Here is a 17,152-nt window from a genome sequence, read left to right as displayed (position 1 = left end):
TAAATAAAAAGTCAACGCGATTCTCGTCTTAGTGCTTGCTTTCCTTCAAAGCCGAGTTTATTTGCTGTATGACCTATCCAGACAAGTTTTGGGATTTGTCCATGAACACTTGTTCAGTGTGGTATACAGACTCGGACAAACATGAATAATACGACTTTTAATGGCAATGTAACCATGGACTTCAAGCAAATATATGAAATGCTTTTTTTTTTTTTTTAAATATTTCACGGCTAAGCTTTCTCACGTGAAATATCCCCATCTCAAATATTTAAATGAAATGTACTGAAAAGCAGAGAACATTTACAAATGAAGAAAAACAGGACAACATGATTTATTTTGTACAATGAGGCAGTTTTTACTGTGATGCTCAATTGAGGTCTTTGTACAACAGCAAATTTAAAATGTACAGAATATCTACATCCAATGACAAACCTGATGAGAAATTCATTGCTAAAACAAAAACTGGTTCCAGCTGATAACAGCTCAACTAAAACAGTTCAAAGCAAACTCCTTCATTGACTTAAAATGTGTAAATTTTTCAGCTGCTAAAAACACTTTTCATGCATATTGTGACCAGTGTTACAGAATCTGGTTTTATGGTCTTTTTTCTCCAATACACATTCTACTGACAATGGAGTCTTAATCACTCTGCACAAAGCGCTTCTGGCTGGAAACCAATCAATGACTGAGCACCTGAAAATTTGCACTCTGCTGTATGTTTATTTCTTTTGCGGTAATTTAATTGATACATCAGGTGGAAAATATTTAGTGATCTGATCTACAAAGAATATTCAGCAAAATAGGTATTCTGTTTTGGCACAATCATAACCTACATGTACAGGGAAGTGGTGATCCAACAGATGCTGCTGATTTTCTTTTAAGCAGAGATATGCTCTGGGATTATCAAGCTTATGTCTCTTTACATGTGATGAAGAACATCAATAAATGGAAGGTGAGAAATGTTATTGGTCTAAATTATTTGCAAATGACACATGTACATGCAGTGCATGTAAATGATCCTAAGCTATAGTTTGTGTCCTTGTTAATTTGACACAAGCGGATGAAACAATGCGAAGAGTAGTTTTCTGACTTTAATATATATCCTATGTATATTAACCTACATACATGTACATAGCAATTCAATAGAAATTCGATCACTGAGCTGATGTAAATGCTAACTTATCAATATCATATACTAATCAGGAGTCATATTGCCAATTAATAGAACTTGTACATGTACAATGAATGTTGCTGTGCAATAATCATCTTTACAATGTACATGACAATAACTTAATACGAAATCATAAACAACATGGAGATACAAGTACCACTCTCTAAAGTGAAAACAGCATATGTGTACCTCAAATAAATACATGAGTTTAATTAAAGAAAAATGTGAGGCTGTAAACATTTTGGCCAGATTGCACCCAAGATGCAGAAAGCCCAATCAGTGTTTAGATCACACCTGGTGGCTGTACATCACTGGAGCTGCACATGAAGATACTAAATGACACATAAACAAGTACACACACTGGATCTGCAGGTAGTAGGCTCGTTGTTAGCATCAGCACTGGCTAATTCTATTCCTACATGCTGACAACACAATGAGCAGGACAGCAATACAGATAACTCAAGGATAACAGGTTTGTAATGGCTAGCAGAGTACCAGGTACATGTAAGGGTTACAAACTGAAGACAATCTAACAGGTATACAATGAGAAGCTGTACAGATGAGATGAAGAATGAGAATATATACAAGCAATGTATGTAAGTATAATGCCAGCAATCACTCCCACAAATTAAATCTATCTTTGAGAAGGCATGCAAAATTGTGCGGAAGTAAACTTTGATCCTAAATATAGGTCCCACTTACAAGAAAATTATATCAGCAAAAGGAACAATGAGGTGTTAATGGGTAAAAACCAGGTGTATGTAACAACGGGCATTATCATGAAGAAAACTGATCATGTATGGTGTAATAGCACTGGAACACTATAACAAGCCCACCCATGGATCCATTGAAGCGGAGAAACTCATCAAGCATCGCCTGCTCTGCATGGAAGTGCTGAATGTAACACAAGATTGTATAGTTTCAAGGCATCATCTATGTAGTTCAGCTTTGAACTGACTGATCTCTGAACCTGGTGTAGGCGAGGAGAGATTCTTAGAGAATATAATACTGGTTCAGAGGAGGTTTGCTAACCCAAACAGGCTGCCCTTCAACAAGCGCAGAGTGAGGCTATGGTATCACCATCGACTGTGCTAATTGTACTGTCAGAGGTGTGACCTTAATACAGTCTATACAATTGCATCATTTACTGCATACGTTTTTCCAGCACTGAATATTCCACATTCCCCTGGGTCAAAACAATTTGCCCACAACAAAAACACTCTGTTCAATAATACACAGATGAATTTCATGAAAAGATGGTCAAGAAAATAATGAAATACACTTTAATTCATTGATGTCTCATATAACAAAGCACCACAGAAGAAGCATGCTGAGTCTTACTGTGAAGGGTCATGAGGTATGGTAAAGTATTTTCCAATAAATAATAATCATTCTTAAGTATTACCCACAGTACATCTTAAATCTGTTCTCCTTTTGACCAAGAAATGCCATGACATGCCATGGTAAAATCTGTCAATAAATTCCCACATATTATCGGCTGATATACAGCTTATAGTGCAGATTTGACATGTCTACAATTCAGTGTATTTAACCACAGAAATGATGGCGACTGAGATTCAGTATTATAAGCAACAGCTCAGCACAACTGGGGGGGAAAGCTCCTAGAGCAGCTGCATGTACATGTACATACTTGTTTATTGGAGATGTTCCATTAAATGTACATCTTGCCCTTGACCTAAAACACACCAATCAGTGACTCAGTATGATTCCACTGTGGGTGAGATTTGATCAGATGTCTCAGCATACACATATTGCTGACCATTATTGTATATCAGAGTAACTGTTCACTACAGTGAAATTTCACCACAGCAGGGAATCCTTCATCCATTGAGAATATCATCCTGACATCTATTGAGAACAGTTTTTGGTTGAACCGACACACATGCTTAGGCTATGGGACTATTAACAACATGGAAGCAGTGAGTGTTCGCATGACTGGATCCAGCAGAGCAAATACACACAATGCCCTCAGATTGATGCTTGGTACATCAAATGAATACAATGTCTAGATCACGCTAGCAGGAAGTTTTTCAAAGACATCATTTTTGCCGGGTGCTGGCTGTGAACTTCCTCTCCTGCGGGGTAGAGTGGGGTTCTCAGGACAGCCATGGTTTACTAGCATGTCCATACAGTCTGTTGCTCCAGAGCTCTTTGCATACCACAATGCATTCCTTCCTTCATGGTCTAGAACTTTCACATTGGCAGAATACTGAAACAACAGAGAAACAAAACACAATAAAGCTCCCTTACAACCATAGTTCGAAGAACTCCCTAACATTCATATATACAACAAATTCGAGCTCAATGAAATAAATCATTAAATAAAAGTTGAACTCCCAGCCTTCAATAAGTTTAAAAAAGTGAAACTCAACATTTATGCACATTCTAGATTTCTTCTCTTACTCAACACATGCATGCAACACACTCAAGCACGCAGTATCCAATTTAAACGTACCCACAGTAAAAGTTGAACAAACACCACATTGCCCAACGCTGCAGCTATGTGCAAGGCTGTCCTGCCATCATCTTTGTTGTACGGAGCATTAATATCGTCAGGACAGGCATGGGCCAGTAAAAGGATTATATTTCTTATATCTTCTCGCACGAGAGCATCTATTAATTGCTGGAATAGATGGAGAACAGCTTGATTATGAGTGAGACAAAGCCCACATAAGTAATACAGTTACACACAATATGCTTGTATAACAAAAAGGCTCTATTAGGTCCTTGATCAATGAAGTCCTGGCTCAAGAACAGCTGTTATCATTGTGGCTGCAGTTTTTAGTGAGGAGGTTCTTGGGAGGCACCTGGCTAAAGTCAGCGTTTCACCCACAGGTACTCTGGTTTCCTCCACCCATAAGCCTGGCTACCATCATATACTGTACATCTTCAACCTTTTTGACCTCTAAAGCAATGTTTTCAGATTTATGCACACAATTATTCTGAAAATGAAACTAAAATGATTTGTTTAGGTTACTACAGACCCAAGCTTCCTAAAACTGTGCAAATTATTTCTCAACACCCCAGGGTTCTGTTAGAATGTTTCAAAATATTTGTTGCACAGGCTGTTGAAAAGGTTGAAGAATTAGAATAAGTGAAAATGTTCCAAAATAGCAACCATATATAAACGATATAGCACATGTGTGTATGCTATGCATGCTGTGTATGCTATGTATGCTGTGTATGATTATTTGTGTAATGATTGCAATACTGTGCAATGCAATGCTCAAAACAGATTGATGGGAGAAACCAATACTTCTACCCATGCATTAAGTCTGCAAGAAAATACAGTGAGACCCCCAAGGTCTTACCTGGTTCAGGGGTATATCTACATAGGGAGGTGGTGGTAAAAACTCCTTCTGATCATACTTTGTTCTCACCCACCGCTCTTTCTCTTCTCTGAAATCATAGAAAGATACTCAAATTTTGATACCTATGTCTAATTTTCAAATTTTCCTTAAATGCATCTTCCCGATGATATCCCAGTAACAATTTCACAGTCCTAATCGCCATTAATGATAATAGCGTTGCTGTTCACTGACTTGTATTTAAGTGATTAAAAATGAAATAAAGGTCATTTTGGTAAGTAAATATATGTAAGAACGCTACCTACACTGAGAATTACAAGAAGCTTTGAATTTCGTCTTCACAGACAAACACACCCACCTTGGTGATGCTGGATTAGGTTTCGTTCTTCCTTTTGTGTTCGCCTCCCACACACTGTTGGCAATACTGTTTCCTATTGAAGTCATTACTGCCACGAGGTCAGGTCTAACAAAAATAAAATGGTCCTTTCAGATGAATTTCATTTTGTCAATGTCTTGCACGTTGCAAAAGCATTTTATGATAATACACACACAGCAATAAAATGGAATGTGTTGAGTTCATTTTCCTCCAAATAAATTCATTTATTTTTTTGACTGGTGTTTTATGTCATACTTAAGAATATTTCATTTATACAATGGCGACCAGCATTATGGCCAGAAGAAAACCTGCAACCATCTGCAGGTTGCTGGAAGACCTTTCCACTTATGACAGGAGAGGAAGCCAGCATGAACTGGACTTGAAATCACAGCAACCACCTTGGTAAAAGACACTTGGGTCATTGCGCCGTGTTGATGTGCTAGCCCTTCTGCCACGGAGGCCCCCTCTTCCAAATAAAAAGTTGAAATACAAATTTACTTACCAGCACTTGTAGTACACTTGCAGAAAAAGTGTGAGAAAGCCTTTCATGCCATCAAAAAGAATCTTAGGTAATACACTTTTAATAAACACAGTAGCTCTTCTAAATTGCAAATGCGTGTACTTACGGCCATTCATCCAAATCAAGGGAGCGTACTCTTGTCAAATGCGTACCAAGATTTCTATGTATTCCTGAGCATTCTATACATAGTAAAGCACCTAAGTTTATACTGGCCCAGTCAGGGTCTGAAAAAGTGACAAAATAGCAGTACTTTTATGACCATATGCATGAGAAAATGGAAATGGATACATCAAACAAAAGCTAAATTTACTGATTCTCTACAAGAAGAAGACTACAATTTTCGCCTTATTTTAAATAATCGCTTTATACATATCAGCAACATACAATATTCAGCGATAAGCTTGTTACTCCTCTGTTATTATTATCAGCCTTTCCAGAATTTCAAAAGTTAATTTCAGAAACGATGAATTGTTTTTTTTTCATTTGTTTGTTGATTCCCGCCATACACAATTATATGATGGCGGGAAAGATGATCAATGTTGTTTGATCTGTGTGATCATGAAACTTTAACTTACTGGGAGCTCCACAATCTACACAAGTGTTGTTCCCCCGCACATTTCTTATGGCTTGCACACCAGCCGGATCTGTAAGCGTATTACTTCGACTCTGAAGAGGCAAGAGAGAACACAATACACCTGTTATTACTAGCAAAATTCTTTGAAACTCTACATTTAAGTTGCAAATGAATGGTACTTCCTATCTAAGACTCAAAATAATTATATCAAATGATGAAATAAAATAATAAAATGTTTTGCATCACAGATAGAGATAAACATTGAACATGTATGTAGAGACCTTTCAATCTGATCAGCCATAATCTTTTCTATCTTAATCAAGTACTTCACAGTATAATCCATGAGGAATACAAAAATGCAAATTACTTACTTTTGATTTACTACTTTCATTAGCCTGTAAACTCGATAAGATTTGCTGTTCGATCATTTGGACCCAATCATCTCGCTCCTAAAAAGAAAATGTCCTTAAGTATTCACCAGGTATTTCCTATACATATATGATATTGTTATGATAGACGCAGTACCAGTCCAGTTGAGCTCATTGATTAATGCCAGGTAGGAAACAACAACTTCAGTAAAGGACAAAATGATTGAGTTTTATTAGAAGTGTAACCAACCAAATGTGGTTAATGCTGAAACTTATATTAACATCTCACATCATTTCCACAAGAACAGACAGACACAACTTCACATTAGACATACAAAATTAACACATATAAGAACTGTCACTTTTTGCTATCCCTTCAATTTTTCATATTGCCAAACATCTGTATGACCCCTCAGAGATATTACCTCGTTGCTCTGAGCTTCAAAATGCCACTGTTTGTTGTCCAGCGATACAATAATAAACTCATATCCATCAGAGTCTGAAAAATATGAAACAGAAATAAAGATATAAAATTCAGGTATATATTCTCTATACCTAATTTAGTGTTATTTTAACTTAGAAAATCACTTCCTGATCGTGCGACACATGTAAAATCACATGGCTACAAATTCAACAATGTTTACCTACATGCAAACAACTCAACTAATCCACATGAAATGGGTGGTTGAAATATTTACCTTCCCCTGCAGCTGTATCAATGTTTTTCAGTCCCCCACTTTTGGCTCTTCTATGGCGTTTCTTAACGTTGGGAGTTTCTATCTTGGCACTATTCACACCTTTTTTATCAAAAGAGTTATCCAGGCCATTGGGAATTCCTGAAACACAAGATAATTCAAAACATTTTAATTCGTGCTAGCCGAAACTCAGCATGGATTGCATTTTTCTTTACAAAAACATTCAGTTTCTGACAACCACATGATGATCACATGTCTCTACCAAGTTTACACTGAACTATACTGAATAAAAAAGAAACTTCACGTGTTACTTTATGTTTCAAACGTACCCATATACAGTGTGCTGCTAGAGGATAAAATCTGGTTTATGGACAAAATAAGACAGGATTAGGCATTAAGGTATGCTTGGTGCACCCTCCCCAAGCAACAGTAGCATGATGGGGTAACTTTTTGATTTCACAGGGGCTAGTCATCCGTATTGGAGCTTGCTCAGTACCGTGTATGCCCACTCTCGCATTCACAACAGCAAGGCAACCTTGTCTCTGTGACTCTGTTGCCTAAGACCCACGAACACAGCATTAGACAACCTGTGCCGTCCATGTACCAACATGGTGCCCAAAACATTCTGGGGGGTCACATCTCAAGGTATGAAGGCTTCTTCCAAGAGCATCCCATAAGTGGGCAATGGAATTGAGGTCAGGTGACTTCGACAGCCAATCCATAACATCAATAGCGACATTTTGCAGGAAATTTTGTGTCAAAATAGCGGTGTGATGTGTTGCCATGTCATGTTGGAATTGGAGGCCTGGACCACAAGCATCCTTGAATGGCACCAGCCCAGGACAAGTACCTGTCTATCACTGAGGATTTGTATGGTATGGGCAGTTACAGGGTCTCAAATCATGCATTACCTTTTGATGTTGCGGTCATACAACTACAAGTATTGTGTAAATGACATAGCCAAATTTGATTGTCCCTGGCATATGTCATCGCACGTGGACATCCTGACCTGGGCGATCACACACCGTATCCGTTTGATGCCATTTGTCCCCAGGTTGTGAACTGTGCCTCTCATGACATGTGCAACAGCCACAGCAGACTGGCTAGAGAGGTGCATGCCAACAGCACAATTACGTTCAACATTTGTAAGGCGTGGTATGAGAATTGTTTATCCCCGAAGGATTGTTTTTTCTAATCACCAGCAAATTCTCCACATTTCTTGACGTTCAAGCCACACAAAAGCGTGGTTAAGTAACCTTGCACAAATGAAGGTCGTGTTTTCGCAAAAGAGCATGGTGCATTAACCCCGCAATAACAATGGTCGGATGCGTCAGGTTAGGCCTGGCATTATGGTATTCAACCATATTAAGTACTTTCTACTAGCCATTTTCAGTATAATTCATTTCTTCACATGCGAAATTTCTTTTTTTTTTTTTTGTTCAGTATACCTGTAATGAACTGCGTATCAGCTTACATCACTGGCTACCACACAGCGGAATTCAACACTTCCAACAATCTTACTAAACGTTATACAGCTTTTCACTCGTACACAGAACGTGTAAGTCACCTGCTTAGAAACATTACACACATTCACACAAAAAATGATGAACATGCAGCAATCTAATAATAAATACACAAAAAGAAGAAACACACCAGCATCATTAAGTTTTCTTACAAAATGACAAATGGCTCTACACTGGTACGTATTCACACAACTAGAGCGCCATATAAAAGAGATGTTACTTGTCACTGATAAGTAGTTTGACAGTCAAAATTGAAAAGTTCATAATTTTACAGAAGACAAAAATCTGGTACAGATAGATATAATCACTATTGCAACTGCTATAAATTTAGTTGTAGAAAAATATCACACATTTTTTGGACAAAAGGATGCATGATGCTCTTTTAAACAGTTTTAAACATTCACAACAAAAAGCCAGATTCCAGAAGTATGATGACAGACTTTGTCACATGATATTCTCAGATTACAGTATCTAGTCTTTCACCGCCTAAAAACAAAACCCACAGCTCAATGCAGTGTTCAGAATTCAGCACATTTTCCTTTTGTTTGTTATCTTGCTCAATAAAACTTTTTAAAGAATCTAGAGATTTAACTTGGTATATTAACATGGTTTATAGTGCTGGGCCTTCAGTTTGTTTAACTTCCACAATAAAAGATCTTTTTTTTAAAAAAAAATGAGTACATCTGAACACTCTGGTAGGCCAGTGTGACAGTAACCTTTTTTTGTTTTCAAATTCAAGAGCCTCACCCATTAAAGATGTATAGGCTGAAGACTATATTGCTTAATTTTAAAAGACACTATATCAAACATTCCTCACTTGTTTTCTTATCGAGTAAAGTTGATTATGGCAAGGCAATCTAGGAGAATGTATTAGCAGCTAACAATAACCATGTAGTCTGAATGACCACTTCCAGTGAATGTGGCACATCATGTCCACCCCACCTCTCTGAGATTTCAAGCCAGCTATCAATGTGAGTTATACCGTTTGACAGGGTGTGACAGTTACAACTTGGCTCTGATATTGTACAGAATAGAATCTTAACATCAGCTAATCTACATACTTAGCTGCTCACAACTTTCACAGGCTGCATGCTATACACATTCAGTTAACTACTCATCATGGTATAAATGACACAGCACAGTGAGAACATAATCGGGGCAAGTTACTTTACATAGACACATAAAATTATACCTTTTTTTTCTTTTAAAAAAATAACAAGTATCTATTGTTATAAACAAATACATGTATCTTCTATTAATACAAATTATTCCACAACACAATGATCAAATGGACATCTAGCATTCAAAATGTCTTACCAGGTCAGTAAGATTTCCATGAATGGATGGGTGAAAGGAATGAAAGAGAAACGGACATGTTTGTGTTACTGATGTCTTCAACAGTATGTTCGTATTACCACGAAGAAACCATTAACATGCTACATGTAGTTTATGTATGTTAATTCACAGATTTTTCAGCAAAAAGTGTAGCTTTAAACACATTATAAAGAGGACTGAAAAACATCTTTCAAATCCAAGGGGTGAAAGCCTTTTATAAATGAAATTTTTTCCATACATGAAGACTATAAATTCTGAATAAAATCCACTTAATAAATGAGGCTAAGCTGTGTAGAATGTTCAGAAACACAGGTAAGTTCTCCACATATATAATGGTGAGAGTGAAGTTATAAAAGTACAGGAGGTATATGATCATGCTTGGAGAGAGAGATATATGACTGACAAAACACAACAGTATGACCTCACCTCCCTCTTTGTTCTCTGTTTACATGAAAGCATGGACAAGAACAAGGGAATAAATGGTCAGTTACACACATCAGGAATAGGGCTCCTAAACTAACAATTTGAATGTAATATATTGTCTGAGACTTATACATGGGCAATGTCAAATAAGACGATCTTGTGAGCATCTCTATGGAAAAAATTTGACAACCTACAAGCCCTCACCTCCATGCACTGGCATTTCTCACCTGACACCTCAAAAAGATAATCTAGTAAAGACTTTCGAAATGTTCAGAAGTTCATCTTTAATTCACTGAAGTTGAATGTATTGTTATTGCTGTGTGTTCTGATTCAATCCTAATACACTTTGTGACATGTACTTCCCAATTTGTGCATTTCTGTATGAGAGGAGTCCAGATTACTAGAAAGTCTTACCATAATGAATGAGGAATTACTTGACAAAATAAAATTCTTCCACCAATGTATAAAGCATTTAAAAAGCTATTGCTGACTTTTTTCTCTTGTTTATTTAGATGCTTTACTAGTACGAGTCAGGTAAGAATGAACTTAGCTTTACCTGGTGTGATGGAGGAGTTTGAGATCACAATAGCATCCTCCACACTGGGAACCCTCTGCTGGCCATCCCTCAGCGCATCAAATGCTGTCAGCATCACATTCTCCTTCTCCTTACCACTTTTACCTGAAACAAAATTTCCTCGGTCATTTCTTACTGTCATACCTGAAATTCAATCTCTGAACAAATTCCACTTTTTCTGTGTATTTATTTGTATTATTTGAATGGTGTTTACACTGCATCAAGGCCACCATAAATCACCCGACACTGAAGTTTAAGCAGATGATCTCAACACTTTTAATAATATAATAATCACCACTTAGGAAATGCTGCTTAAAATTAGGTTGTACACCACGTGGGAGTGGGGCTGAATATGGGAGTTCCAAGGTCCATTTCACAAACTGCCATAAATTTATGTGGAAGGTACATGAAATGCCAGATGATTTTTTGTGAAATGGGCCCAGGTAGAAGAGATATTAACCTGTCATGCCCGTGTTGTTGGCTTCTGTTGTGACACCATTAGCAGGCCCCCCTCCTGTGCTAGGGATCCGCGATCCTTTAGGCCGTAACCCTGGGATTTTCACCGTGGTCCGTACAAGATTAATCTCCTTTGCATGGACATCATCCATGTAGTCCTGCAAAACAGTCACAGTAATGTTAAATGTGAATAGCACCGAGAGGCGCAGACACAACCTTGTAGTCCTGTGAAACAGTCACAGTAATGTTAAATGTGAGTAGCACCGAGAGGCGCAGACACAACCTTGTAGTCCTGTGAAACAGTCACAGTAATGTCAAACATGAGCAGCACCGAGAGGCGCAGACACAACCTTGTAGTCCTGTGAAACAGTCACAGTTATGTTAAATGTGAGTAGCACCGAGAGGCGCAGACACAACCTTGTAGTCCTGTGAAACAGTCACAGTAATGTTAAACGTGAGTAGCACCGAGAGGCACAGACACAACCTTGTAGTCCTGCAAAACAGTCACAGTAATGTTAAATGTGAGTAGCACCGAGAGGCGCAGACACAACCTTGTAGTCCTGCAAAACAGTCACAGTAATGTTAAATGTGAGTAGCACCGAGAGGCGCAGACACAATCTTGTAGTCCTGTGAAACAGTCACAGTAATGTTAAACGTGAGTAGCACCGAGAGGCACAGACACAATCTTGTAGTCCTGTGAAACAGTCACAGTAATGTTAAATGTGAGTAGCACCGAGAGGCGCAGACACAACCTTGTAGTCCTGCAAAACAGTCACAGTAATGTTAAATGTGAGTAGCACTGAGAGGCGCAGACACAACCTTGTAGTCCTGCAAAACAGTCACAGTTATGTTAAATGTGAGTAGCACCGAGAGGCGCAGACACAACCTTGTAGTCCTGTGAAACAGTCACAGTAATGTTAAATGTGAGTAGCACTGAGAGGCGCAGACACAACCTTGTAGTCCTGCAAAACAGTGACAGTAATGTTAAATGTGAGTAGCACCGAGAGGCGCAGACACAACCTTGTAGTCCTGTGAAACAGTCACAGTAATGTTAAATGTGAGTAGAACAGATTGCCAAGGACATCATCGATGTAGTCCTGTGAAACAATTCACAGTAATGCTCAATCTGTGTAGAACAGATAGCCAAGGACCTAATCCATGTGGTTTTGTCTAACAGTTCACAGTAATGCTTAATATGTGTAGGACTGAGAGGCATGGGCAGCCTTTTTTCACTGCATAAACTACTTTTGCACAATCTCCATCAACATCTTAAAGTAACTACCCAAAACTAAAACTTGGATGTTTCTATGCTCCATTTTCTAAAACTAAGACATGTGTACACAGAAACCATTAAAATCCTGTAAAAGTTAAACTTGCATCACACATCTGTTCAAAGTTATCCTATTCCTGAAACACAACTGTAACAATATTCAATACAGCTTTGACATACTGTACACATTTGGTTTGGTTTGTTGTAGAATATTTCTGGCTACTTACATGTAGACTAGGATGATACATCAATCTGCCATCATCAAGTAATGTCACATACTTCTTCTTCCAGTCTTTATTTAGTCCATGACTTTTCTTGTGCAAGTATCCCTGTATACAAGAGGACAATTTTCATACAAATTTATGATATCAGTGTAGAATAAATCCATTCTGTCAAAAAAGCTAAAAGTAATAGCCCCCCACATGACAACTGTATAATTCACATGTATTTCATCAGTGCAATGTACCATGTTGTTTCCTGGTACTTGTTGGTACATCTTTGTAAACAGACTAAAAATGCCTTTATTATGTCTCCCATAAATTCCTGGCATCCTCATACTCACTGGACCAGAACTTGATACGAGATTGCCTGTGAATCAGGCAGAACAGATTTGCATACATGTACATGACCTAAATCACCTTAAATGAGTTGGGGCCTCCGTGGCTCAGTTGGTTAGCGCGCTAGCGCAGCGTAATGACCCAGGAGCCTCTCACCAATGCGGTTGCTGTGAGTTCAAGTCCAGCTCATGCTGGCTTCCTCTCCGGCCGTATGTGGGAAGGTCTGTCGGCAACCTGCGGATGGTCATGGGTTTCCCCCGGGCTGTGCTCGGTTTCCACCCACCATAATGGTGGCCGCCGTCGTATAAGTGAAATATTCTTGAGTACGGTGTAAAACACCAATTAAATAAATAAATCAAATAAATAATTTAAATGAGTGACTGTAGTATCTCTTGGATGGCCAGTTCAATCCCTTCAGTTTTAAAATGACCATCATCACTGCAAATAGATACATTCACACTTTTCTTTTGATTGACCAGGTTTCAACAGTTTTTCCTTATTTTAACTAAAGCATTGTTACATCAACAAGTCAACTCTTGACGGATGAAACAAACCGTGCAGTGAGACCGAGTACACCTTTCCATTCACTCTATTTTTCAGACGAAGGAAGCCACCAAAATTTATGTCATAGACAGGCTGTCACATGTTAGAATAAATCAGGTACATACCTGTTTCAAGGGAATAACTCTTCCACTTCCCAACTTCTCATTCTCCACTTTCTTCTCATCCTCCCCTTTCTTTGGCTAAAATATGTATGTAGAAATAATCACCATATGTGTGCACAAAAACCATCACACTTCTAACAATGACATGATCAGCTGCCTGATTTTGCAGATCTTTGACTAAGCTGGACATGATTTCAAAGTTACTGATATATACATGTTACTTAAAAGAAATGAAATATCTCAGTGATACCATTTTAAATTCATACTTGTGAAAATGGATAAACATATAACATTCTACAAATAAAGTTGCCACGATATGGCTGAAATATTGCCGATATGGCATTAAGCCATAATCATTCATTCATTCATTCTACAAATGAAGTAAACTTAAGGTGACATATACATTTCAGCATCTGCAAAACAAAGTCCCACAACCAACTGTTAGTAAACACTAGAGCCTTCACCATGGTTACACAAAATATGAGTTATGTGTGAAATAGATATTAGGCATTCCATCACCCCATGAAATCCAAGCAGATGTTTACATCTACCTGCACTTAGCAAAGAAAAAATAATAATGACTCCAATGGCTGGCTGGCTGGCATAAGAAAGTATCCAGTGTCATTTTCATCATTGGCTCATCCTTCTATTAATATTGCTTTAGAACTAGCATGATACAGAGCTGTTAACCTCCTCCTGTTGAGCAGCCAGCATTTTCACTTGGTACATTTATAGATAAATATCCTTGAGCACAAACACTGACCATAGGGTGAGCCCAAACTCTGGTTTCTTTACTTCAGCTGTACCCATTTTCTGCCTTTCCAAGCAGCAAGCTGAAAGGTTTACACTTTGGATTAGAAATGGCTAGACTACGTGATTTTGGCAGCGATTCTTCTACTGCTACACTGACACTACAACAATGGCTTACATTGAAGAGATTTGAGCGCCGGCGGTTTTTCCTATTCTGTGTTGGTGTACTGCTTGGGGTTGGCAAGTCTTTACCATCGGGTTTATCCTGAAACAAACCCAATATACCCACAGTTAACTGAGTAACTTTAACCCCTGCCTGATTCTGCCACACCACCGAAGTACCACCTGGGGTGGTACATATCCAATGTTCGTGCACCTTCCTTGATATCAGCACTGGTCATTTCAGCTTCATGGAGCCTGTGTGGCCATACACACCAGTCCATGCACCAAATTTTCTTCTCTGAGATGACATCCACAGCCTTCTTCAAAACTGAGGGAGGGGGTGGGGGTGAAGTGTTTCAGTTGGTATATGAGCTCAGATTCACAGCCATATATTTCCTCATGCAACATCAGTTACGAATACATGTATATCCCCAGTTTATCCCCAATTCCTGATGCAAACAGATCAACATGCAGAGCTCAAAAGTCAAGTCGAATAACCAAGGTTGATAATGAAAAGGTTAATAGCTTTCTACCAGAAATCAATTTATATCTACAGTGTATCTTCATGCAAATGTTTAAATGTGTACATGTGCATGAGTTAAAAATTCAGGGCAAATCAAATGTATCTACAGACATCCATAATTTAATTCACCATGTTTAATCATAGCATTCACAAGCCTATCAGTACTCAGTAGACATGAGAATCAACCAGATAGGTCCCTGCTTAACTGTGGTTAATTTAGTCACCTGGCTTCCACCTGTACAGAAGTCAAAACCAATAACAGCATAAAAATCTATATGTCCACTGATCATAACTACATTTTTTGTTAAAGCCCATATAAGGTACTGACTAGTTACCAAGACACTGTCTGCAACATGTTCAACTGCACAGATCAAATCTGTGCAAATCAAGAAAACATTCATCATGATTTCAAGAATGCATTACATTTTTATACATTGCTGTCTCATCAGAAAAAGATGCCTCCAGGTTATCAGACATATACATGTAGGTCCACAATGGTGAACTCCATATCTGGATACATGAACACTGTCCTGTCTCCGCATATGTCACATGGGTACACAAAGTATACGATGTAACTGGCGCTGCATGTACATGTAGCTACTGTGAAGAAGGGCATGTCCTAAACACTGTAGTAAATGTGTCCATGTGTATCCATATTCTAGTACAAGCTTGGGTGCATGTAAGAAGTGAGGAGAACACGTACAAAATATGTACGAACATGTGATCTGAACGGATGGGAAGCCACAATTTATTGTACTGAAAGATACATAATGAAGTTTACCATTGTTGTGATCAGTCATGATGGTGTAATTAAAATTAAACTTAGAATTTGGTTAGTGTGTCGATTGTAAGTTGGTAAATGAATCATGGAAACCACATGAGTTAAAACAAAAACAAAGCCGTACAAATGATAAGAAGTTTGACCACCGATGTCCAGACATAGGAAATTCACATGAAAGTTATCTGTACATTCCTTAAAGGATACAAGAAAAGGAACTATAAAACAAAGATTATGTTTCTATGCCAAATGAAGAAAATTTTGCCCCAAAATTTTCATTTAAAAAATTTTATATTTGGGGGATTTTTGTATACCTGGTAATTTACGTCACCACTGATCTTGCCCGGAACTCGGTGAACACCTCCGAAGTGCCCGGAGCTTGATGAATAGTGTCATGACAGTGTAGGCAAGGTGACATGTACACAGATACTGTATGGCTTCTCTGGGACAGCTTAGCGCCCCCTCTGCATCCCTACACCCACCCCCATTAGGTCTGTTCCCCACACCTCTGCCCCAGGTCTGTCACCCATAGAGTTCTTTTTCAACAGGGATCATCGTTCACGTGACCGCTACAAGCCATATAATATCCGGCGTGCTAGGACCTTAAGAAAACTGTACTTTGAAGCCATTTTACCCTCCAAAGTCAAAGTTGAAAACTTTGTTGGTGCTGTTATATGTTATTACACATGATGATCTGCACATTAAAATAAAACCAAAGCGTTTCATGTATCCTTTAAGCAGAACACAAAGAAATTACATTTATAAAGAATCATTACAGCTTGACGCCCCAAGACTTATAAAATGGAAACAGCAGGGACAAGTCAGCAGAATAAGCATTGACGTAAATAAGCCAAGCAGCTCATATGTAAAGAAAAGCGTTAGCGGATAGAAATGTATTGTGAGCGAAGCCATCCACGACTGGGTCCTGCTGGAAAGGGGAGGAGACTGTCCCCCTGCAGGCAAGACAGGCAGACTTACTAGCACTAAGCTGGACCTCACACGAGTCATTCTAGTCAGTAAGGGGGTAAACAGGCTATTTTCTTGAATTTCCGTCAAATAGTTACGGTCGGTTTTCTCCTACAAAGAGGTCACATACACAGGTG

The 17,152-nt window shown here is 38.4% G+C and overlaps 1 protein-coding gene across 6 annotated transcripts in view; it reads right to left on the bottom strand.

Annotated features, from left to right (window-relative positions):
* Positions 1-344: 344 nt before the first annotated feature.
* Positions 345-17,152, bottom strand: part of LOC135482394 (arf-GAP with GTPase, ANK repeat and PH domain-containing protein 1-like) — a 59,464-nt gene continuing 42,656 nt past the window's right edge. For 3 of the 6 annotated variants that reach the window (XM_064762354.1, XM_064762357.1, XM_064762358.1), the window contains 14 exons: positions 14,765-14,851; positions 13,840-13,914; positions 12,842-12,943; positions 11,349-11,502; positions 10,871-10,993; positions 7,037-7,174; positions 6,764-6,837; positions 6,342-6,419; positions 5,972-6,062; positions 5,503-5,620; positions 4,859-4,963; positions 4,504-4,591; positions 3,648-3,815; positions 345-3,401 (listed from right to left, as the gene is read on the bottom strand). In XM_064762354.1, the coding sequence (XP_064618424.1) occupies positions 3,198-3,401; positions 3,648-3,815; positions 4,504-4,591; positions 4,859-4,963; positions 5,503-5,620; positions 5,972-6,062; positions 6,342-6,419; positions 6,764-6,837; positions 7,037-7,174; positions 10,871-10,993; positions 11,349-11,502; positions 12,842-12,943; positions 13,840-13,914; positions 14,765-14,851 (1,605 nt within the window). In that variant the 3' untranslated portion in view covers positions 345-3,197. Of the gene's footprint in view, positions 3,402-3,647; positions 3,816-4,503; positions 4,592-4,858; positions 4,964-5,502; positions 5,621-5,971; positions 6,063-6,341; positions 6,420-6,763; positions 6,838-7,036; positions 7,175-10,870; positions 10,994-11,348; positions 11,503-12,841; positions 12,944-13,839; positions 13,915-14,764; positions 14,852-17,027; positions 17,127-17,152 lie in introns of all 6 variants that reach the window. The other 3 variants (XM_064762355.1, XM_064762352.1, XM_064762353.1) reach the window with 2 other exon arrangements.

This window comes from Liolophura sinensis, chromosome 1, assembly GCF_032854445.1.
Source record: "Liolophura sinensis isolate JHLJ2023 chromosome 1, CUHK_Ljap_v2, whole genome shotgun sequence".
Lineage (NCBI taxonomy): Eukaryota > Metazoa > Mollusca > Polyplacophora > Chitonida > Chitonidae > Liolophura > Liolophura sinensis.
The sequence above is the reverse complement of the archived record's forward strand: the minus strand, read 5'-3'. Positions and strand labels throughout refer to the sequence as shown.